Genomic DNA, 20,692 nt, shown 5'->3' with positions numbered 1-20,692 from the left:
ATATGTTCACCCTCATTCCTTCAGACAACACGCACGCTCTCGTGAGGGCGATTAATTCTGCTGCTTGGGCCGAGTTATGTGGCACTCGTGCAGTTTCCACAACTGTGTGCAAAGTCGTGATAGCATATGCAGCAGTCGTGTCACCATTAGGGAGCTTGAAGCATGAACCATCCACCCATAAAGTACCATCACACTCAGTCAGGGGAGTATCTTTCAGATTCACTCTCCCTTTCGTCTCTTCTTCCGTTCTGAACAGACAATCATGTTGCTCAATCTCATCTGAGTCTGCTGGAATCGGCAATAACGTAGCTGGATTCAGTGTATTGCATCTCTTTATGTGTATGTGATTTGCTAACAGTGTAAGCCCGTAACCTGATAATCGCGCACTAGTCAAGTGCTGTGTCTTGGTCCTATTTAATAACGTGTCTACAGCATGTGGAACCATAACAATCAATGTGTTGTCCATTACCAAACCAGCAGATTGTCGGATAGACATAGCTGCAGCCGCTGTCGCTCTCAGACAGCTTGGCAATGCCCTCACTACAGGGTCCAAGGTGGATGAAAAATATGCGCACGGGCGCGGTCTGTCGCCAAAAGGCTGTGTTAACACTGACAACGCACAACCATCTTTCTCGTGAACATACAATGTAAAAGGCTTACTGTAGTCAGGGGTACCCAACACAGGAGCTGAGCACAATGCATTTCGCAACTCCACAAAACTTTTTTGGCACTCTTCAGACCATGGGATAGGATTCGGTGTGTCTTTACATGTTAATGCTAACAAAGGTTTTGCCAGCAAGGAAAAGCTAGGGATCCAATGCCTACAGTATGAGGTAATTCCCAAGAAAGCACGCACTTCTCTCTGTGTTTTTGGCACACTCAACTGTGCAATAGCTTGAATTCTCTCTGGGGTCAGTCTCCTTCCCTCCTTCGACAAGAGATGACCTAAGTAGGTCACTTCTTGTCGACAATATTGCAGCTTAGAGAGAGACACTTTGTGATGGAAAGCGGATAAATGGTGCAACAATGACAATGTAGCTTCTTTGCAGATCTTTTCAGTATCCGCAGCGATTAGTAAATCGTCCACGTACTGAATCAGGATAGCGCCACTAGGTAAAACAAGTGCATCAAGTTGTGCTTTCAAAGCTTGACTGTATATGGATGGACTCTCACAGTAGCCCTGGGGAGCGCGTTTGAAGCGGAAGCTTCGGCCTCCCAGACTAAAGCCAAAAATGTCTCTGCTCTCTTCCGCAATTGGGATACTAAAGAAAGCATTCTTCAAATCGATCACTGAAAACCATGCAGCAGAAGCTGGAATCATCGTTAACAAGGCAGTTATATCAGGGACAACTGGAAACTGTGGCACAACAATCTTATTAACCTCTCTAAGATCAATCACAAATCTGTAAACAGGTGGTTGTGAAGGGTCCGTTCGTTTTAAGACAGGTAAAATCGGACTGTTGCAAACGTTGCCTCTTGTTTCCTCAATCACACCCTTATTAATCAAGTCGCTGACAATGTCTGACAATGCTTTCTGGCCTTCATTAGAGATTTTATACTGGGGAATACGTGGCAGTCTGACATTAGCCTTTAGAGTCACCACGTATGGCGGTATCTCCAAGAGGCCCACATCATTGGGACCAGTAGCCCAAAGGGCATCCGGAAGGGATGACAATTCAGGCGGCATTGTATTCTTGGACAAGTACATCGGGGAAATCACTTTCTTGCCTAATGTAAGTTGTACTCCCGAAGGAGAACAATACAGCGTAGCATGCAATCTCTTCAACAAATCTAATCCCAACAAATTCTCTCCACAACCTGTTGTCAGAATCAGGGGTGCTTTCAGCTCGCAAGGTCCAACAGAAAGTGACATAGGACTAGAAATCGGGTTCCTAACAGGGGCGCCAGAAAAACCTACTGAAACATTGATGTCGCCAGACAAAGGTGCGCCAGGGAGTTTTGAATGCATAATTGAACTCTTTGCAGCACCAGTGTCTAGCAGAAAAGGCTCCGTTACATTTGCTGTAGTCACCTCAACATACGGTCCACTCTGATCCACTGGCACTGAAACAACTCCCTCTCTCTGTCTACGGCTGTCCTAGTAATCATTATTTTCCGCATCACCATCCTCTGCATAATAATCATTATTATAGTACTGGGCCGTATTACTAGTCGCATTAGCTTGCTGATCAAAGCTATTGATGGTATTTTGAGGCGGCAGAGGACGCGCGTTCTGGGGAACATTTCCACGCCCTCTACCTCTAGGAGCTTGCTGACCACCTCTACCTCTTGCGCCATACATATTACCGTTCCGCTGCATTAGTTTAGGGCAACTATATTTAAAATGACCTTCCTCTTTGCAGTATGAACATTGGTTGGGACCTACAGGGACACGTGGTTGATAATACCCATTCATTTGCTGATTGTTCTGAAACTGTTGGGGTTGGTGATAGACACCTTGGGGTTGCCTATAATTATTCTGACCTCCACGTGGTGGATAGGCCTGCTGTAAGAGGACCTTTGTCTTCAATTCCTTCGTTTTCTTTTCTGTCCTATCTTTCTCGTCTTTATCCCGATTTTCGTAATACTGTGCAGTAGCCAGTATTTGCGCTGAAGAAGAAACAGCCCAAGAACTCTCTGAATCTTTCAACTTTTTACACAGGTCAGGAAGTAAATTCTGCACAAACTTATCCACAAATAACCGTTGGCCACCCTCAGTACTCATATCCTGCCCACTGTGGTCAATAAACGTCTCTTCAAACCTGGTGAAGAAGTCTGACACTGTCTCATCCTTCTTCTGTTTGCATGCAGATAACTTGTCCCAGTTTACGCGCATCACAGGCATTATTGTCTTCATATACGTAATAATTCTACCAGGCAATTCAGCTACTAAAGGCTCAGGTTTCGCACCACCAGTTTGTCTAGCGTCAGCAGCAACAATGTTAGCCCATGTGTCTCCTAGTTCTGCATCGTGATCTACATTACGGATTGACCCCCATAAAGGCTGTGGAACAACATTACCAAACAACATGTCTATGTCGGCCAGATTCATAACGCATGACCCTGCCGTCTGTGACAACTCTTTATAATAACCTGCTGGGTTTTTACGGGGATCGGGTAAGGACTGCTTAAGCGCTAACACCTCAGAGCGCTTCCATGGAACATGCACCCAAACACGCTGGAAATGCGCTGCCACAGCGGGGTTACCACCGGCAGCTGCAACCGCTTCCTTGCATACCGGGGGAACTTCCCTCATAGGGTATTGTCGCGCTTTTACCTTTTTCCCCACAAGGACATCAGGTTCAAACAACGACTGTTGACAATCATCATTCCTGAAGGACAATACCACCGCAACTGCTTTATCTATTCCGCGGTCCACAATTATACCAGTTCCAAAATCGGACCTCACTCTACACAATTCCTGTGGGCTCGGATTCTTACCACTATCCTCCAATTCTTCACAGAGAATTTCACACATTTTCTCAAACACATATCTCTGTTTTGGGGCATCCCACTGATGGAAGACATTAACCACTGACTCCACATCATACAATGAAGGGAAAACAATCCATCTGCGCGCCATGCGATCTATTACCTTTTTCTCATCAGGGTTAGGCAACTGACTACGCAATTGCTTACGCTGCAAGCCAGGGGTGGCACCAGACGAATCAAAGAGAGGCGACATTAACGTAGTAACCACATTAGCTAAACGCTGTCGCGCCGAAGGAGAATTTGAAGCGAAAACAGGGGGAAAAACAGAGGGAAGAAAAGAGGATGTAGGAACAGGTACTGAAGTAGTGCAAGGAATAGTGTCAGAAGAGGCAGCTGCCGAACTAGGCAAAGTCGCAGGAAGTGCGGGGGCAGTCGGGAACACAGCTGGCGGTTGTGGCAAGGCTTGTAGTATATTCACTGGAGGTGGCATATTTACAAGCTGGGGAGGCGCAATGGCATTCTGAGCATACGGGGGTGGCGAACTCAACAAATGTGACATCAAGGGATCTTTCTCCTTTTCTTCGGACTCATTCTGCTTAGAGTGTGGTAAAGCTGGGTAACATTTGTCGATACCTAACTTGCGCTGCCTGTGCAATTGCTCACTCATTTGCTCCTCCTCATTATCTTTAAATTGTACAGCTGCTTGCATTACTGTCATACTTCTCTCTCTTTTATTCTTCTTCGCTAGCTGAATTTCCTTCTGTTTGGCTTCCTTTCGCCATAAGCGGAAAGAGTCAAACATCGCCGGCCGGGCTTTCTTCTTGAACAATTTAATATTCCAGAACCAGGCATCTTCGCTCACTAGTCTAGATCCAAACGTCAAAGGATTATCGATTACGATAGTCTCGTGAATACACGAGTCTTCTGGTTTTGGGGTTTGCAAACTCCAAATTACCCAATTACCAAATGATCCCGAAGGATACCAAAAACAAATGGGAGACGCTCCACTTATACTTAACTGAGTATTGCTGTTCAATGGCGTCACCAGAAGACTCTCTCGATTGTTTCGCTCTCTCAAACTCGTCAAGGGTCCAAAACAGGTCGATTAATCAGGGCAGCAGTCCTTCGTAGCCGTCGGGACGCGGAGAACCTCGCAGAAAAGACTTTCGGACCACGTCGACATGCAGGGGTCGATGAAGTGGTGGCCTTCCTCCGGAATTTCCACACGAAGCTCCTCACGAACCTCTGGCTTGGACTGGTACCGCTGAAATCGCCCTACGTTGGGCGCCAAACTGAAGTACTGGGTATTTTAGACCCAGCGGTGCAGGGGCACACACCCTATGACTTCTGGGTTTCACCCTGTTCCGGACCTACAGAAACACAGAGTCTTCTGGGTGAAGTCAAAGAATCGTTTATTGGCTGCAGACCAATGACAGGTATCCTAGAAGTACAACAGCGTGTATGTTCTCAGGAGACTGCTGAAAATCATGGAAACGGACTTCACTTTAAATAGGCCTTTTCTGGCCGCAAGCATACATTCCTGGGTTTTATGATACGGCCATATACAAGGATATATTACAAAGAAAAGACAGAGTCATGATGACCATCCCACATTCCAATTCGGCCAGCCCACAATGATTTACACAGTAAGGATCAGATCCCATATTTGATGTTGGCAGACCCCCCAATAAACATGAGCATCTCCTGTTTTGGGCAACAAGTCATAAAGCAGGAACAAGCAGGTGTGGAAGAGATCAGCCGGAGGTTGAGGGTAGAATGAAAGGGTTTTATGATGGGTCAAGCCCTGATGTTAATCACAGGTGGACGGAGGAAGGGGAGCTCGTGAGACCGGTTTGACCCGGGGCAGCAGAGCCAGCTGCCCAGGTCACAGAGAAGTCACAGGAAAGCCCATGTACTGTGAGGCCCGTATTTGCTCCATTATAGCCTATGTGAGAGCAATGACAAGATGGCCACTGCTTCCAAAATGGAACCCGCGTAGCGAAGCAGAATAACGTGTACACAGTGCATTCATAACTAGAACGGTATATAAAACACTCGTACATGCCGCATTTACCATTTGCGGTTCGCTAGTACCAAGATAGACAGGGGTAGAGCCCTGTCCCCTACGCGGTCCCAGAAAGTAAAGTACGACAATCCAAGCAGTTTCCTCGAGTCCTCACCGTGCACTGTGCCTTATACACACAAACGGTGATGTATCCTTCATAGACTTTAATCAATGTGATGTTTTGTAATCAGGTTCACTACACTGTACTGATGCACATAATGGTGACAACAAGAACACTAGCAATGTTTTCAGGGGAGGACATTACAGTCTACAAAACTCTACAAAGTGAATCCACTTGCAACATAACTGGCGAGGGAAAGCGCCCCTTACTTTGACTAGGATTGTGGTTGCCGCATGAACAGCATTATGCTTATTACGCTTCTCATTACGGTTATGAGAAACTTGAGGATTTATCAAAAGAGCATAATGTGAATTCAGCAATATGAGGTGTGACAATTGTACCATTGAGAACACATCTGAGAGAACTAATAAATACAATAAGAGATTGGAATGATGTGAAGAGATAAAAAACAAATTTACAACGAAGGGGAGAAAATAACAAAGAAAAAATTTAGAAATAGGGAATGCTGACGAATGTGGTTCAGAGTCGAAACAGTTGATGTAAAAGAATTTCCTTTGAGAAGTGCATGGAGGAGCGCATGTGCATGTGCCTTGGTCGACAGCTGATCTTTTGACATTCTGGACACATTTCCACAAGCTTAGAAGCAGCCAGAAAAGTGGGGCTCAGAGGGGGGAAGATTGTAACTGTTTTGAAGGTGCTGTGGATGAGTTTGAATATGGTCTTTGAAATTGTTGTCCCTAGAGATTTCTGGAATGACTTAAAGTTGGTTGTAAACTGGCCAGTTGAGGAGCCACAGAGTGAAGCGCCCCAAAATAACCCAAGATTGTTGTGCAAAAGTATAAAGAGTTGATCATTCAATTTAAAGACAAAGGATTAAGCAAGTCAATTGATTAAAAATAATGAGAGCGACACAAGTTTGTGCAGATTTACACAATATAGCAAAGTCGAAGACCGGACAAAGAGGGCGCGTGTGGTTTTGTGTCTGCCTGTCTTTTAGCGTTGCATCCAGAAATGTCTTTTCTCAAGGTATCAGTTTTACTAACCATGGCAATATAAATACCTAAAATATTAATAGTGTGCAGAATAAGACACACTCTTTGCCATGCTTGCAGCAAACTTGTAAATGGGAACATGAATCAGATGGCACAGAATGGGATGTCACAGCCAATGGTCCCAGCCCAACTGACCTCTGTGACGAGCATGTAGAATCAAAGGCATTCAAATTGGAACATTCCTTCAGTCTCGATGGCCCCACAGCCCAATACAGAATAAAATGCTAAATTCTCAACAAATTCAGGATTTCAACAAAATCCTTCAGTGATTAATATGGATTTTCCACATCTTGCATCTACACTAGCATTATGGGGCAAGATTCTAGAGTTTAGTGAATATTATAGTATTAGCTCTCAGCTGAGCCCGAGAGCCTGCCCCTTGAATGTTTTGATATTGCATACTATATTATTCACTGTACATCAAAATCATCACCTCTCTCACTGCTTGCTATATTTTCATTTTTACTTTTGTGAGATGATTATATGCATTTTAGCATGTAATATTAGAGTTATTTATGAGGTTTCTGTTTTATAAATTGTGGTGATACGGAATGGAGTTGCAGAGCGGAATGCACAGAGTTTTTGATCAATTCTGCATAATTCCGTGTAGTGGTACTCCGTCAACTACGCCCAGAACTTAGCAAACAGCTATAGGCTTGTGGCTTTAATCGATGTCGAGGTGAAATATTATGCTGGTCTACTTCTGGAAGATCTCATTACCTGGACAGATGAAAAATCTATTATACCCGTAAGTCAGACGGGCTTTTGAAAGGGCATGGGTACAACAACGAACATACTTGCCCTGTCCCTAATGATAGATGGAGCGAAAACAGCAAAACACCCCCTATTCATGTGTTTTATAGACTACTCGTAAGTGTTCGATAAAATCGACAGGAGCAAATTATGGCACAAGCTCAAGGATAAGTAAATACCATCACCTCTCCTAAACTAGTTAATTTTTCTCCACACAAATACGTGGGTACAAGTGTAGCTAGGAGATGGTAAGTTCCTGTCTCGAAACAGCCCTACAACCAAGGGACTCAAACAAGGGTGCGTCCTGGCACCAACACTTTTTAACGTGTATATGTCCGATCTATCATCAGAACTGGAAACCTGTAATTCGCATGCTCCAAAAATAGGAGGGCTGCTACTTTCCAACCTCCTGTATGCAGACGACCTCGTTCTGGTTAGTCGAACCCCCATTGGCCTTCAACATCTACTAGATACAACCAGTATATTCCGCAAACAATGGTTTAACCATCAACTATGACAAAATGAAGGTAATGAGGATTCATCCGAGAAAGAAAACCTCTAACTGCCGCTGGCCCCTGGCTAACTCAACAATAGAAGTAGTTGACCAATGCAAATACTTAGGAGTAATAATAGACAATAGAGGCACACTTAACTCACAAAAAGATGTCATCAAAAGAAGAAGCAACTCTATTGCGGCAGCAATGAAATCTATCAAACATAAAATCACCGGCCCAAATCTTACTCCACTTTTACAAGTCTGCCAAGGGAAGCCCATTCCGGCAATTACTTATGGGAGCGAGTGCCTGAGGGGAAGAGATGCGGCCATATTAGACAGCACTGTTTCAAGAGCAGCCAGAATGATTTTTAATCTACCCATGTACGTCTCACCGGTCCAAATAAGGTTAGAATTCGGCCTACAAAGCCAAGATTTGGCCCGCAAAGGAGCGTATGCCAAGAACTGGTACAAGAACATTGAATTCCTACCTATGGAACGAAATACATCGAAAGAGGGACTGTCCAGGTATGACCTATTTGATAGAATCAAAAGAGCGCCTGGGTCTGGAGGAACTTTGGGATATCTCAGGGTCTTACAATTGTTTTAAACATATCGTAGACAAAACAGTGAAAAACCTATCCCTATTAGAAGACAAGGCGGTACTAACAGAAAGAAACCACGGATGGTTTGTTGTGCAAAGCTATGTCAAGTCTTCTCTGCAATCTTACCTAGGCGTAGGTTTCAACAGGAGGAAGAAAGAAAAATATCTTCATCTTCGAAAGGGTATTTTACCAGCACTGCCGCACCTTCCCCCTTGGAAACGATCGCCGGGTCAGTCAAGATGCCGTTTATGTGAGGGAGCCAATGAAAGTGTATTACACCTTTTATGCATCTGCAGAGAACTACAAGCTGAACGTTGTCAGTTACTGAAGCCAGTCTTTGTAAGGATGGGGATAAGAACCTGCAGACAAGCTGTGATGGCAAGCCTCTGAGGTGGAGACGTTCAGCTAGCGTGCCGCTTTGTGCAATTTATGGAAGCGGTAGGGGAGAAACTTGGATCATTGAACACTTCACCATTGCAATAAAAAGATATTCCAGTGACACCTCACAGCAAACAACATATACCTAGGGTACCCCTCACCCGGATGACATAAGCTCCAGCAAACAGTCAACAGAAATTTACTGCTGCAGCTGCCCACAAAGCAACTGACAATTGCACACTTACCCCTCCACTGAGAACTGAGTACTCGTTTTATCAAATTTTAAGTCTTCTTGTATTGTATTGGACTACAATTTTTATAATTGTATCATTACTTTTAGCATAATGCACGGATATTTTATGGCATATTATTTTTAATTAGTTTCAAACTATTGACTTTGCTGCTATAACTTTTCTTTTTATGAGGAATTGTAAAGGTTTTAGTTAACTAGACAATAAACTACTTACATTACATTACAAATAATGTGTTCTCTCCGTCTAAAAACTTATAAAATGTACTGTTTTGCGATATTTGCTGGAATTGTTTTATTTTACCCTTTTCCAAAAGGCAGACTACATGTCAGTCCTCTTACTGATTTTGTACTTAAGAACTTTTCCTTGATTTTTAACTAAGCAGATTCTATGTCAGTTTGCTATTTGATATTATAGAAAAACGTTTTCTTATTTCTTAGCACACGTTTGTTTTTTTGGTCTGTCTATGTAGTAATTTCTGATTCTGGCTTTTGATATACTTTAGAGGTTAACTGTATATGATCCTCCTGAAAATATTATGATGATTATTTCTCTGACTGAGTAACCATGTTTATGCCTTCAGTAATTATTTTAAACCTTTAATAAAGCCTTATAGCTTGTTGTAGCTCCAAAGGCAAGGGCCTTTACCAAGAGGGCAATCCTTTAATGGACATAATTACCTGCTAAGGCTGACTATAAGGTCATTACAACATTTGCCCCATGAGGGCAGAATGTGTTAATTAATAAAACAAAGATGTCCCAGAGACCGAGGGGGTTGAAACACCTCCGGTTCTTCAAAACCTTTGTTTCACAGTTGTTGCTGTGAATGTTGAACCGTTAACAGCCGCATGCAGGACCACGGGGGTTAATTGTTGAACATTCACAGCAATAGCTGTGAAAGGAGGCTGAAGTCAGCCCCTGGTTCTCCCTGAGCTCAGCTAAACTGCTTTTCATCATTCAGTGGAGCCAGGGAGATGCAGGAGCTGAGTCGAAATCCCCCCTCTTCCGTCTGAGATGCCAGTGACACTGCGAGCTACGGGAGGAAGAAGGGGGGAGGCTCCTGGGTGCCCTGCTGCAGGCTCTATCTTCTGCCTTCTCCTGCCCAACTCATATATTTCGGAGAGGTAGGGGAAAGAGAGAGGCAGAGGCTGTGTATTAGAACAATGTAATGTTGAGAGCAGCGGGCCTATATCAGGTTTTAGAGGCTGCTGCTGCTCCGTTGTCTTCAGTGGAGATCTCAACATTCCAATGTTCTAAGCTTTGTCTTGCGAGGATTTATTCCAAATTCTAGTCCTTGGGTCACCGTCCTATAGGGCTCTCAAGACACTGACCCGCCGCATCACACCTCTAGATAATTTATAAATAAAAAGCGCCAACACATTGATGCTTTGCTGCTTCCATTGCTCAGCATGCGAACTCTGCACCAGCTTGAGCTTGAACTGCTGTTGCTCAGAGAACATGGTTTGTATAAATCTAAGAGTCTGGTTGACTGATTTATGAACGGTGTACAGAATTATGTACAAGGACTTTAACATGCCTTTTGTGAACCAGATTGTTTTGATTTGCAAGTTTCATGGGCTGAAAATGGGAAGATGGGCGTTATGAAGACGTGGACTGGGTTGTTGGGGTCTGTTCTCTGAGACTGTGGGTGCACTCCATATTCACAGAGACCTTTTCCAGCCAGGGATCGTGGTTCTTGAACCAAAAAAAGTATTTATTCATAACCAGAGTTGCTTGACAATGGCCTCCAGAGAACAAGAGATTCTTTTGTTTTGGAAGTTCAGGACGGTTATTTGGAAGATGGGATGAAGTGTGATTGTCGTCTGATGCTCAACTATTTCTTTACTTCCTTTCAAGGTATTCTGGATGACCAGGCAGTGCAACGTGGCTGCCACCCTTGGAGGAACAAAAAATAAGATAACTGTCAGGTAAGGATTCTTATAACACCAAGTTTCCTTTTCCCCGGTTTCTTCTTTCTCTATTCCCTTTCTTGATCTCTGTTTTTTTTGCCTCTTCAGCTTTTACATTTGACTCCCTCTCTGCACTATTCTTGTTGTTATCAAACTTCTGATAATCACCTGATGGAGCCACATTCCTCCTGGAACATGTTGGGGTGTAGTGATAGTCCAGTTCCTTTTTAGATCCAAATGGAGGAAGGACCTTCGCACTCCTGGCTATTCTGTATGCTCAAAGGTATAGGTGTGATTGGTGGTGATTGGTTATCCCCCTGAGTTTGGGGAACAAAGTTAATGCGAATGATTTGCGCAGTTCCCTGCAGGGGAGAGCGTCCCCAATCGCACTCCTTGGATTTGTTCAATAAACTTTAAACCATTGGTAAATGTTTTCAAAGCGCCAATTTTTATTTATCTTCTTTTGTTCTTGTCAATTACTTTCATCATTGACCTTGATAATGTGATATTCACTATATTTTTTGTTTCTGTGCCCAATGCATTTCGGGCCTCGCCCTTCATCAGGGGGCTTAATCTGAAAGTAATTTACCCAGCCTTTGATCGAGTTATAAACCATTCTTTTAACTGAATACCAACCACACATTTATATTGAATGTAGACTGTGGTGAATATCTGCCTTTATGTTTTCAGATTAAGCCCCTGATTGATGAAGAGGCGAGGCCCGAAATGCATTGGGCACAAAAACAAAAAATATAGTGAATATCACATTATCAAGGTCAATGATGAAAGTAATTGACAAGAACAAAAGAAGATAAATAAAAATTGGCGCTTTGAAAACATTTACCAATGGTTTAAAGTTTATTGAACAAATCCAAGGAGTGCGATTGGGGACGCTCTCCCCTGCATTGAGCTGCGCAAATCATTCTCAGTTCCTTTTTAGGTCAGTTTTGCCCAGCAGTTCCTTAACTATTAGCACATTTGTCTCCTCCTCTACACCACATAATACTATCCTCCCTCGGTCTGTTCTTTCGGCATCTTTTCTCTCTGGATCTGACTTCCATCTTTTTGCGTTCTCCTATCCTTTTCTATCTTGTCTACTAAAAGCAAAAGACACAGTACATATGCGTGGACACAGGGCTTGCTTTAGGGTGGTGCGACCGGTGGAGCTGCACCTGGTGATGACCTTGGGGGCACTGTGGTTAGAAGTAAGTTATGGGTTTACAAGCATCTGCTGCAGAGTTTCCTGTGCTGGACCCTGTGGTGAGAATGGAAGATAGCCTTTTTTTCTCTTTCCTCTGTTTTGTGTTATTCTTTTCTTGACCCTTTTTGGTTTCCTTTAAGGTTGTGCTGTTTTTTTCTCTTTTTCAGGTGTTGCAGTGCCCAGGTCCTGTCGGAGGAGCGTGATGAGTTCTGGACCACCAAGTAAGTCCAATATTATCCGCACAATTTGAAATAGTGAATTCCACTGAGCTAACTGGACACAGCCTCAGTCTACGGTGGCATTTAAAGTAAGCCTGGGCAAAGCACTACGCTACGCTCGCGTAGTTTGCAAAGTTTGCGCTGCTTTGCGCTACACGAATTGCACGTAGCACAGTGCAAACACGCGTAGCATAGTGCAGCGGTCATTTTTTGCTTGCTCGCGGTCCTCAACGTCAAGTTGGTGACCACGAGCAAGCAAAATGACATCCCGGCGAGACTTTTTCCTCGTTCGCGATCAGCAACATCAAGTTATCATAAACATCCCGGCGTGATTCTCAACGCGGGGAGGTCAGGTTCCTCATTGCGAGTGGTCGCGTATGCTCGCGACCGCTCGCGATGAGAAACTACCAGTTTGCATTGAGAAAGCTGCTGCTCGAGTAAAAATCTACTCGAGCGGCAGAAAACTACAGCTCGCACTGTGCAAGATGCCGTTTTCAATAATTGCACAGTGCCGGAGGCTTGTCCGCACTGTGCAATCAATGAAAACGGCATCTTGCGCAGTGTGAACAGGGTACTACGCAGTTCGCGAAATGCTACGCGTAGTTCGCGTAGTGCGAAGTGCACTTTGCGTAGCTACGCATAGCGCTACTTCGCAAACTACGCCCAGGGTTAATTTAAAGCACTGAGTGCAACAAGGCCAATTCCATTGTTCAATAAAATGTACCTTCATAAATAACTGGAAAAATGAATAGATGAACAGTTTATGTGGGTAGAGAAGTAAATAACATCTGATAATTCATTAAAAGTATTACAAATATCTCATTGTGATGCCAGCCTTTGCCACAGAATTTGTAAATTGATAGTGTTGCCTGCTTCTGAGAATCTGTGCCACAATATATGTGCAACTTGTATTTCTTTCTTAAATATTAATTACGTTTGCTCTCACATCCTTGAGTTCCAGTGATCCGAAGCTCCCGATCTACACAGTGTCCCAGAGTTGTTTCACCACTATCAGAAATGCTACTCAACTGATTTCCTAGCTTGTTTTTGTCAATACTTTCTTGTGCAAATTATACGGTCATAAACATTTTTTCTTTGTGTTCATTTACAATCTCTGACTCCATTTCTACAGGTGACTGAAGCATGAACAGAAAAAAGAAGGTTTAAATTTAGTGAAACACAACGAAATGGATTATTTCAAGGAAAGTTAAAACATTCTCGAGCTCTAGAGAAGAAACACATTCTATGTGCCAGGAATGGTGAGGATGTTGGAGCGGAAGAAACTGGTGAATGTGAAATTTGTCAAATCCGTAAATGAAAATGACCATAAATGTTTACCAAGTGTCAGTAACTGAGATTAAGGAGAACATTGGCCACAATTGATCCCCACGCAGTGAACTTGAGAAAACTCAGTGTTGTAAATTCTGTTTGACGGTTTATGAGAAATGCTTTGGAGACCCAAACCCTCCCCAACAGATCAGCATCCGTAGACGTGTTGTGATGTGACAGAACCGTCAAAAAGACTAATATCCCCGGTTCACAAGCTCAAGCTTTTGTCTCCGTCTCCTGTGTTTCAGAGGAAAGAAAAGATTGTTTAAAAGAAACAAATTGTAAATACTCTTTCTCAGATGTCGTTTCGGCAAAGATGCTGGATTATCATTTCCAATATAGGAAGATTTTCCCCCACCAACTCTGTCTCTTGGGTTGATCCGAGTAGTTTCAAAGTGTCCTGTAACTTCAAAGTGGATCATGTACCTGTCTTAACCACTGAACAAAAAAGGATAGACTGGCACAGAAAGTATTAAAGGAGTCATTGTTACGCTATTGATAATTCATAAACCACCCTGGCATGCCCTAATCATCTGTCATTACTTGTATGAACAAACATACCGAACAGGCAAACACTAAAGCCCAAAGACCTTATCAGTGCTTTTAAAACTCCTAAATCAAATGTGATAAACTAGAATTACTAAATGAGACTAATTAAACTTGAGAGAATTCACCCCGGAATAACTTGGAGAAAATGAATCCATGAGGAGCCTCTTAGTAAATACAAGGGGCTCCTCAGTGAAAGTTTATAAGACAAGTGAGATAGGTGCCTTTAAAGGTAAGAAAATGATCTCTAGGTAAAAACTATCATTAGTTAAATACATATGTTAAGAAGAGCATCTGCATTGTAGTTTAGAAGTTAATACTGAGTTGTAACATAAACAAGTACACAATCAGAAATCTAATTCAGTCTTAAGATGACATGTATCCAGGAACAAACCCAACTTGGAGAAACAAACAACTCGAATAAGTGCAATGAATGTGAGAACATCTTTAGTTATCAATCCCACCTCACTAAATATAATAGAACTGATACTGGACAAAAACCTTTTCAGTGCCCTGAATGGCAGAAAGGCTTCAGTCGCAAATCCAACCTTACGGAACATGAAAAAACCCACACTGGACAAAAACATTATCAGTGCTCTGAATGCTGGAAACGCTTCAGTCGGAAATCCAGCCTCACTGTGCATGAAAGAACCCACACTGGACAAAAACCTCATCAGTGTTCTGAATGCTGGAAAAGCTTCAGTCGGAAATGCCACCTTACGGTACATCAAAGAACCCACACTGGACAAAAACATTATCAGTGCTCTGAATGCCAGAAAAGCTTCAGACAGAAAATAGGTCTCACTCGCCATGAGAGCACTCACACTGGGAAAAAACCTTATCAGTGCTCAGAATGCTGTAAAAGATTCAGTCAAAAATCCGACCTTACGGTACATGAAAGGACCCACACTGGGTATAAACCGTATCAGTGCTCTGAATGCTGGAAAAGCTTCAGTCACAAATCAAGTGTCGCTATACACACAAGAACCCACACTGGACAAAAACCATATCAGTGCTCCACGTGCAGAAAAAGATTCAGTTTTAGGAGCAGTCTGATTCAACATCAGGGAACCCACACTGGACAAAAACCTTATCAGTGCTCTGAATGCTGGAAAAGCTTCAGTCACAAATCCAACCTTACTGTACATGAAAGAACCCACACTGGGCATAAACCGTATCAGTGCTCTGAATGCCCAAAAAGTTTCTATTACAATTCCAGTTTAACTGTACATGAGAGAATCCATACTGGGCTCAGACCGTATCAGTGCTCTGAATGCCAGAAAAGCTTCAGTCGGAAAATAACTCTCACTCACCATGAGAGCACTCACACTGGGCACAAACCTTATCAATGCAAAGAATGCCAGAAAAGGTTCAAATTGAAAAAAAGTCTCACTTGCCATGAGAGCACTCACACTGGGCAAAAAACTTATCAGTGCTCTGAATGCTGGAAAAGCTTTAGTCAGAAATCCAACCTTACTGTGCATGAAAGAACCCACACTGGGCATAAACCTTATCAGTGCTCTGAATGCCGGGAAAGGTTCAGATTGAAAAAAAGTCTCACTAGACATGAAAGAACTCACACTGGAGAAAGACCTTATCAGTGCTCTGAATGCTGGAAACACTTCAGTCATAAATCCAGCCTTACTGTACATGAAAGGACCCACACTGGGTATAAACCGTATCAGTGCTCTGAATGCCCGAAAACATTCTATGAGAGATCCAGTTTAATTAATCACGAGAGAACTCACACTGGACAAAAACCTTATCAGTGCCCTGAATGCTGGAAAAGCTTCAGTAGCAAATCCAACCTCAATAGTCATGAAAGAACCCACACTGGACAAAAACCTTATCAGTGCTCTGAATGCTGGAAACACTTCAGTCATAAATCCAACCTTACTGTACATGAAAGAACTCACACTGGGCATAAACCGTATCAGTGCTCTGAATGCCCGAAAACATTCTATGAGAGATCCAGTTTATTTAAACACGAGAGAACTCACACTGGACAAAAACCTTATCGTGCTCTGAATGCTCGAAAAGCTTCAGTCAGAAAGCCCACTTTACTTCACATGAAAGAACCCACACTGGCCATAAACCGTATCAGTGCTCTGAATGCCCAAAAAGTTTCTATCACAAATCCGGTTTAACTGTACATGAGAGAATTCATACTCGGCTCAAACGTATAAGTGTTCTGAATGCCAGAAAAGCTTCAGTCATAAAATAACTCTCACTAGACATGAGAGAACTCACACTGGGCACAAACCTTATTATCTCTCTGAATGCTGGAAAAGTTTCAGCCGGAAATCTGGTCTCGTTCAACCTGCGACAACTTACCTGGAAAAAACGTTGTCCTTGTTCTAAATGCCAGGGAAGCGACAGCTGGCGATTCAGTTTGATTCAACAAGAGAGAACCCACAACGTAAAAGAAAATGATCCATACTTTCAATGTGACAAAAACTTCAGTTGTAAATGCAACCTCTCTACATGAGAGAGACAATGTGGGAGAATAAAAGGTGCACACTGTAAATCCTGAGGAGGAGCTTTCAGCATCGCAAAACTTCAGATGAAGCAGCCACAAAGACATCAATCCATCGATTGTCCTGCAAACTCTACTGAGAAAAGCACACAGCAAGGAATGGAAATGCTTGAATTAACTTCATTCCTTAGTAACTATTTGTGGCCTCATTCCATTCAGTGTGTTTTTTTCCCTGAGTGTTTATAATCCATGGCTCCAACCCACAAGGTCCATTCGATGCCGAACTTTGAGGCCACACCCCTAGGATCTAGAATCCAAGTAACTTCAAACTGTTTCCAGCCTAATGAGCCTCACCAGGGGGCTACAGTAGGAGTCCCTTTGTCGTAGGTCTCTATGGGACCAACATCTGTTCATGTCTGTGCCACGTAGGGCTGATCATTGAGAAAAACTAAAAGTGATGGAATGACTGGTAGTTGATCTCAGTAACATCCCACCACATCTTTTTCTAGCCTTTGTACTACTACAGACGAGGCCAACCATATGCAAACCATCCTTGGCTCCACTGTAAATTGTCCTAATGACTTCTGTTCCAATGGGACACAGCCTCGTATTACAAAGATCCACTTTAGCGGCCTCTTTTCATGTCCTTTTTGATACAAATGGAACCTGCTTCCCATCTGCTGAGGACAGTTTCACAAGCTTTACAATCACATCAGATACACCCAAGAGAGTCTCACAGATAATCGGACCTATTCATAAACTACAATAGGATGACTAAAATACAAAAAAATGCTATTCACAAACTACGTGCAGTCATTCTGCCTCTCCTGTCTTTTTCTTTGTGGAGTTGTCTGCCCCGACTGCAGAGATTCCGCACATGCTAGTATACTTTTTAGTAATAAATGTGGGAGTGACAGAGGGAGTGGCTGTAAAATGTGAAATACTTATGAATAAAAGGGAGGGGTTAAGGCAGGAGTAAGGAGGAGTATAGGGAGGGGTTTGGGAAGGACAGGCACTCGTCCACTAAGGAGTATGCCCATTTCTATTTACGAACCCCACTTATAAAGTCTTTCCAGCCATAATGTACCTAAAACAGTCGTAAATGTACTCCTGCTCAGAGCCGGAGTAAGTCCTACATCACACATGGCCATCCACTGGAACTGCAACTAGTTACAAATAAAAAATTCAACTGCAAAAATATCTCAAAAGAAAACCTTTTATTATTTTAATAAACATATGTTTTTTAATTTAAACACTGATATAACATTCATTTTTAATAAGGTATAATTACATTTATTACAATTAATTCTCTACATCACAATTAATAATTATGAATACATAATAAAAATTTTACTTAACTTTTAATTTAGGCTTTAGAATACAATTTTTTATATATTCAACTTGGGTGAAGCTCTCCCTGTGTAAAAAATGTAGGGAACATTTTATAAGTTTATCAAACTTGAAAAAAATAAAATATTTTTATGTTAAATATAAAGGTAAATTTATTTTATAACAAATAAAAGTGATACAACACTATTAACTTGAAATTTAATTATTTTAAACATGTTTTTTCAAAGGTTTGTATGAAAAATCCCATCTAAACTAAAATCCTTGTTTTTTCTATTATGTACTCATAATTACTAAATTTCCTTTCGCAACTCTGTTCAGAGGCGGAACTGCCATACAAAAAGTTATGGATAGAATTAATTGAAATTATTTATTTAATAGTTAAAACATTTTGTTTATTAAAAGGTTAACAACTTTTATCATGAAATAATTAATTTTAAAATATAGGTAATTTTGTAACAATCGTTTGAATTTAAATGCAGTTTTAGAAGGCATTACCAGTGCTCGGCTATGCGTGGTGCTGCATATATGTAGCACCACCCATAGTTCATTTTTGCTTCAGTAAGTTACATTTGTACATTTTGCTCCACATCTATTTAAGGGTGTGCAGACGTGCACGTCCACACTTGAGTAACTTTAATGTAATGGTGGATAGCTAAAAGTAGCAAAGTTACTCTATGAGCTTTCTTGCACGTATAGATTACTCACAGGTGTAAGATACCTTTGTGAATAACCCTCGAGGCGTCCAACTCGACCTGAGTATTTCATTTTTGTGGTAACGCTCAAGTGGATACGGGCACTTGGGCTTTTATTAGAGTGAATGGGATGATCGCAGCTTTTGTAACTGCTTAAAGTTTCCTAGATTTTGATGGCCGTAGATTCAGTTTCAAATTGATGACCAAACTCTACTCTGCGGAAAGTTTGCACTTCAAGCCACTTCTGTGCAGCTCATCACCTTCTACGACAGATTCAGCCAAAAACCTCGCATCAAATTCAAGTGCTGATCATCACCAGAGACTAAACTTACCTTTGTCCCCTCGAGCATAGCTAGCGAAGTCAGCTACAGTTTTGTATGTGACTTCCTGATTGATTCAGTGGAACAGCTTTTATTTTATTCATTTACCTTTTTGTTTGGTTTTGACAGGCGTTTTTGCTAATTAATAATCCTTTAATCACAGCCCTCCTTTAGATTTTGCTTCTGAATAATTATTACATATTCTTTTTTATCTAAACTTGGTTTAAATCTTAAAGTTCCTTGTCTATTTTTAATAAACTGTATTGAAATTTGTGACTGCCACTATTTTGCTTTACCTTCGAGCATGCCTTAGGCCATACTGCTCAAGCCACGTTACCAAAAGCGACCTAAGAACACTTTAGTTGAAGACACATTTACCTTTGCTGACCAAAGTTTGGGAAAATCAAAGCAGGCTGACTCCAGAAAGCACACTGCCTAGCTGGAAAGGTTACTCTCTTAGGTGGCATCTGCACCAGCTGTAGATGCAAAAAGCAAAGATTATGAGGGAAGCTGTTGGTATCTGTGCCCCCTGAATTTGAGACTGCCACCCTCTCAAACAGTTGAAAGAGCTAAAGATGCACCCTTCAGGCATTCAAGTCTCAGCAACTAAGACTGCTCGCTCCTGTCATACAACACTCTCACTGGTACCTGAATCACACTCCCTGTGCAATGTACAAACTTTTATATAAACAAGTTGTGTTGTGCTTTGTGAGCAGGCTTTCACCCCCCTTTGTATGTAAATGAGTATCTGTGATCAGACACCCCAGGCTCCCATTTCTTCTAGTGCGGATGATAATGTGAGAACTGTAACGAGATCACAAACAAGGGCTGTATTGAGAAATAATAGGCTTCCAAGTCACACAGTAGTTTGTAGTTCTTTATTAGTCTTTTATATGTACGTCCCTCCATCCCTTTCCAAGGTAGAGTATAGTTTGCGAAGCGCGACTCTCTTGTGGCCCGCTCCCCAGATTAAGTCCAAAAGAAAAGAAACAGAGTCCAATTTCCTGAAGAAGCGCGGGTAAACTGGGGGGGGGGGGGGGTGGGTCAAGAAGCAGTATAAATGTATTAACAGCATTTTTGCAACTCCACTCTACCCATGGGTCGATAGTGGCAGCGAGCCCCAAAACGACAGGGAGCTGCAAACATTGGACATCACCTAAGTTGCCCTGTATAAGTTCTTAATCGGTGTGGTAAGTTCACCGCTAAATACCTGAAGATGTCATGGTGCCACCCCCGTGCTAATTGGGGCAGCACTTCCTGTTCTAAGTTGTGAGTTTGCGCATGGGATATAAGCTGGATTTGGTCCAATTTAGCCTCAGTCCAGAAGCCCTACCAAAATCATCTAGAACCTCCATCACCTGCGATAGATACGCCTGCACGTTCCTGAGGTACACAAATGCATCATCAGCATACATTGATATGGCCTTGTAATGGAGACGGAGTTCCATGTACACACATTGCTATGTTAGCATAAGCGTCTTAGATTTAAAACGCCATCTTGCCACTTTTGCTGCTTTTGCACATGACACTGCAGGTAGC

General features: G+C 42.3%; 1 protein-coding gene and 1 long non-coding RNA gene across 4 annotated transcripts in view; both read left to right on the top strand.

Annotated features, from left to right (window-relative positions):
- The window catches only part of LOC146839136 (uncharacterized), a 58,826-nt gene extending 39,400 nt beyond the window's left edge, over nucleotides 1–19,426 (top strand). The window contains exons 2-4 of the mRNA XM_085603146.1: nucleotides 10,969–11,039; nucleotides 12,390–12,443; nucleotides 13,573–19,426. Coding sequence (XP_085459272.1) covers nucleotides 14,687–16,462 — 1,776 coding nt within the window. The 5' untranslated portion in view covers nucleotides 10,969–11,039; nucleotides 12,390–12,443; nucleotides 13,573–14,686 and the 3' untranslated portion in view covers nucleotides 16,463–19,426. The remainder of the gene's footprint in view (nucleotides 1–10,968; nucleotides 11,040–12,389; nucleotides 12,444–13,572) is intronic.
- The window catches only part of LOC146839135 (uncharacterized), a 133,384-nt gene that overhangs the window by 39,220 nt on the left and 73,472 nt on the right, over nucleotides 1–20,692 (top strand). The window lies entirely within an intron of this gene.

The sequence above is a fragment of the Triturus cristatus genome, chromosome 4_2 (assembly GCF_964204655.1).
Source record: "Triturus cristatus chromosome 4_2, aTriCri1.1, whole genome shotgun sequence".
NCBI lineage: Eukaryota > Metazoa > Chordata > Amphibia > Caudata > Salamandridae > Triturus > Triturus cristatus.
The sequence above is the reverse complement of the archived record's forward strand: the minus strand, read 5'-3'. Positions and strand labels throughout refer to the sequence as shown.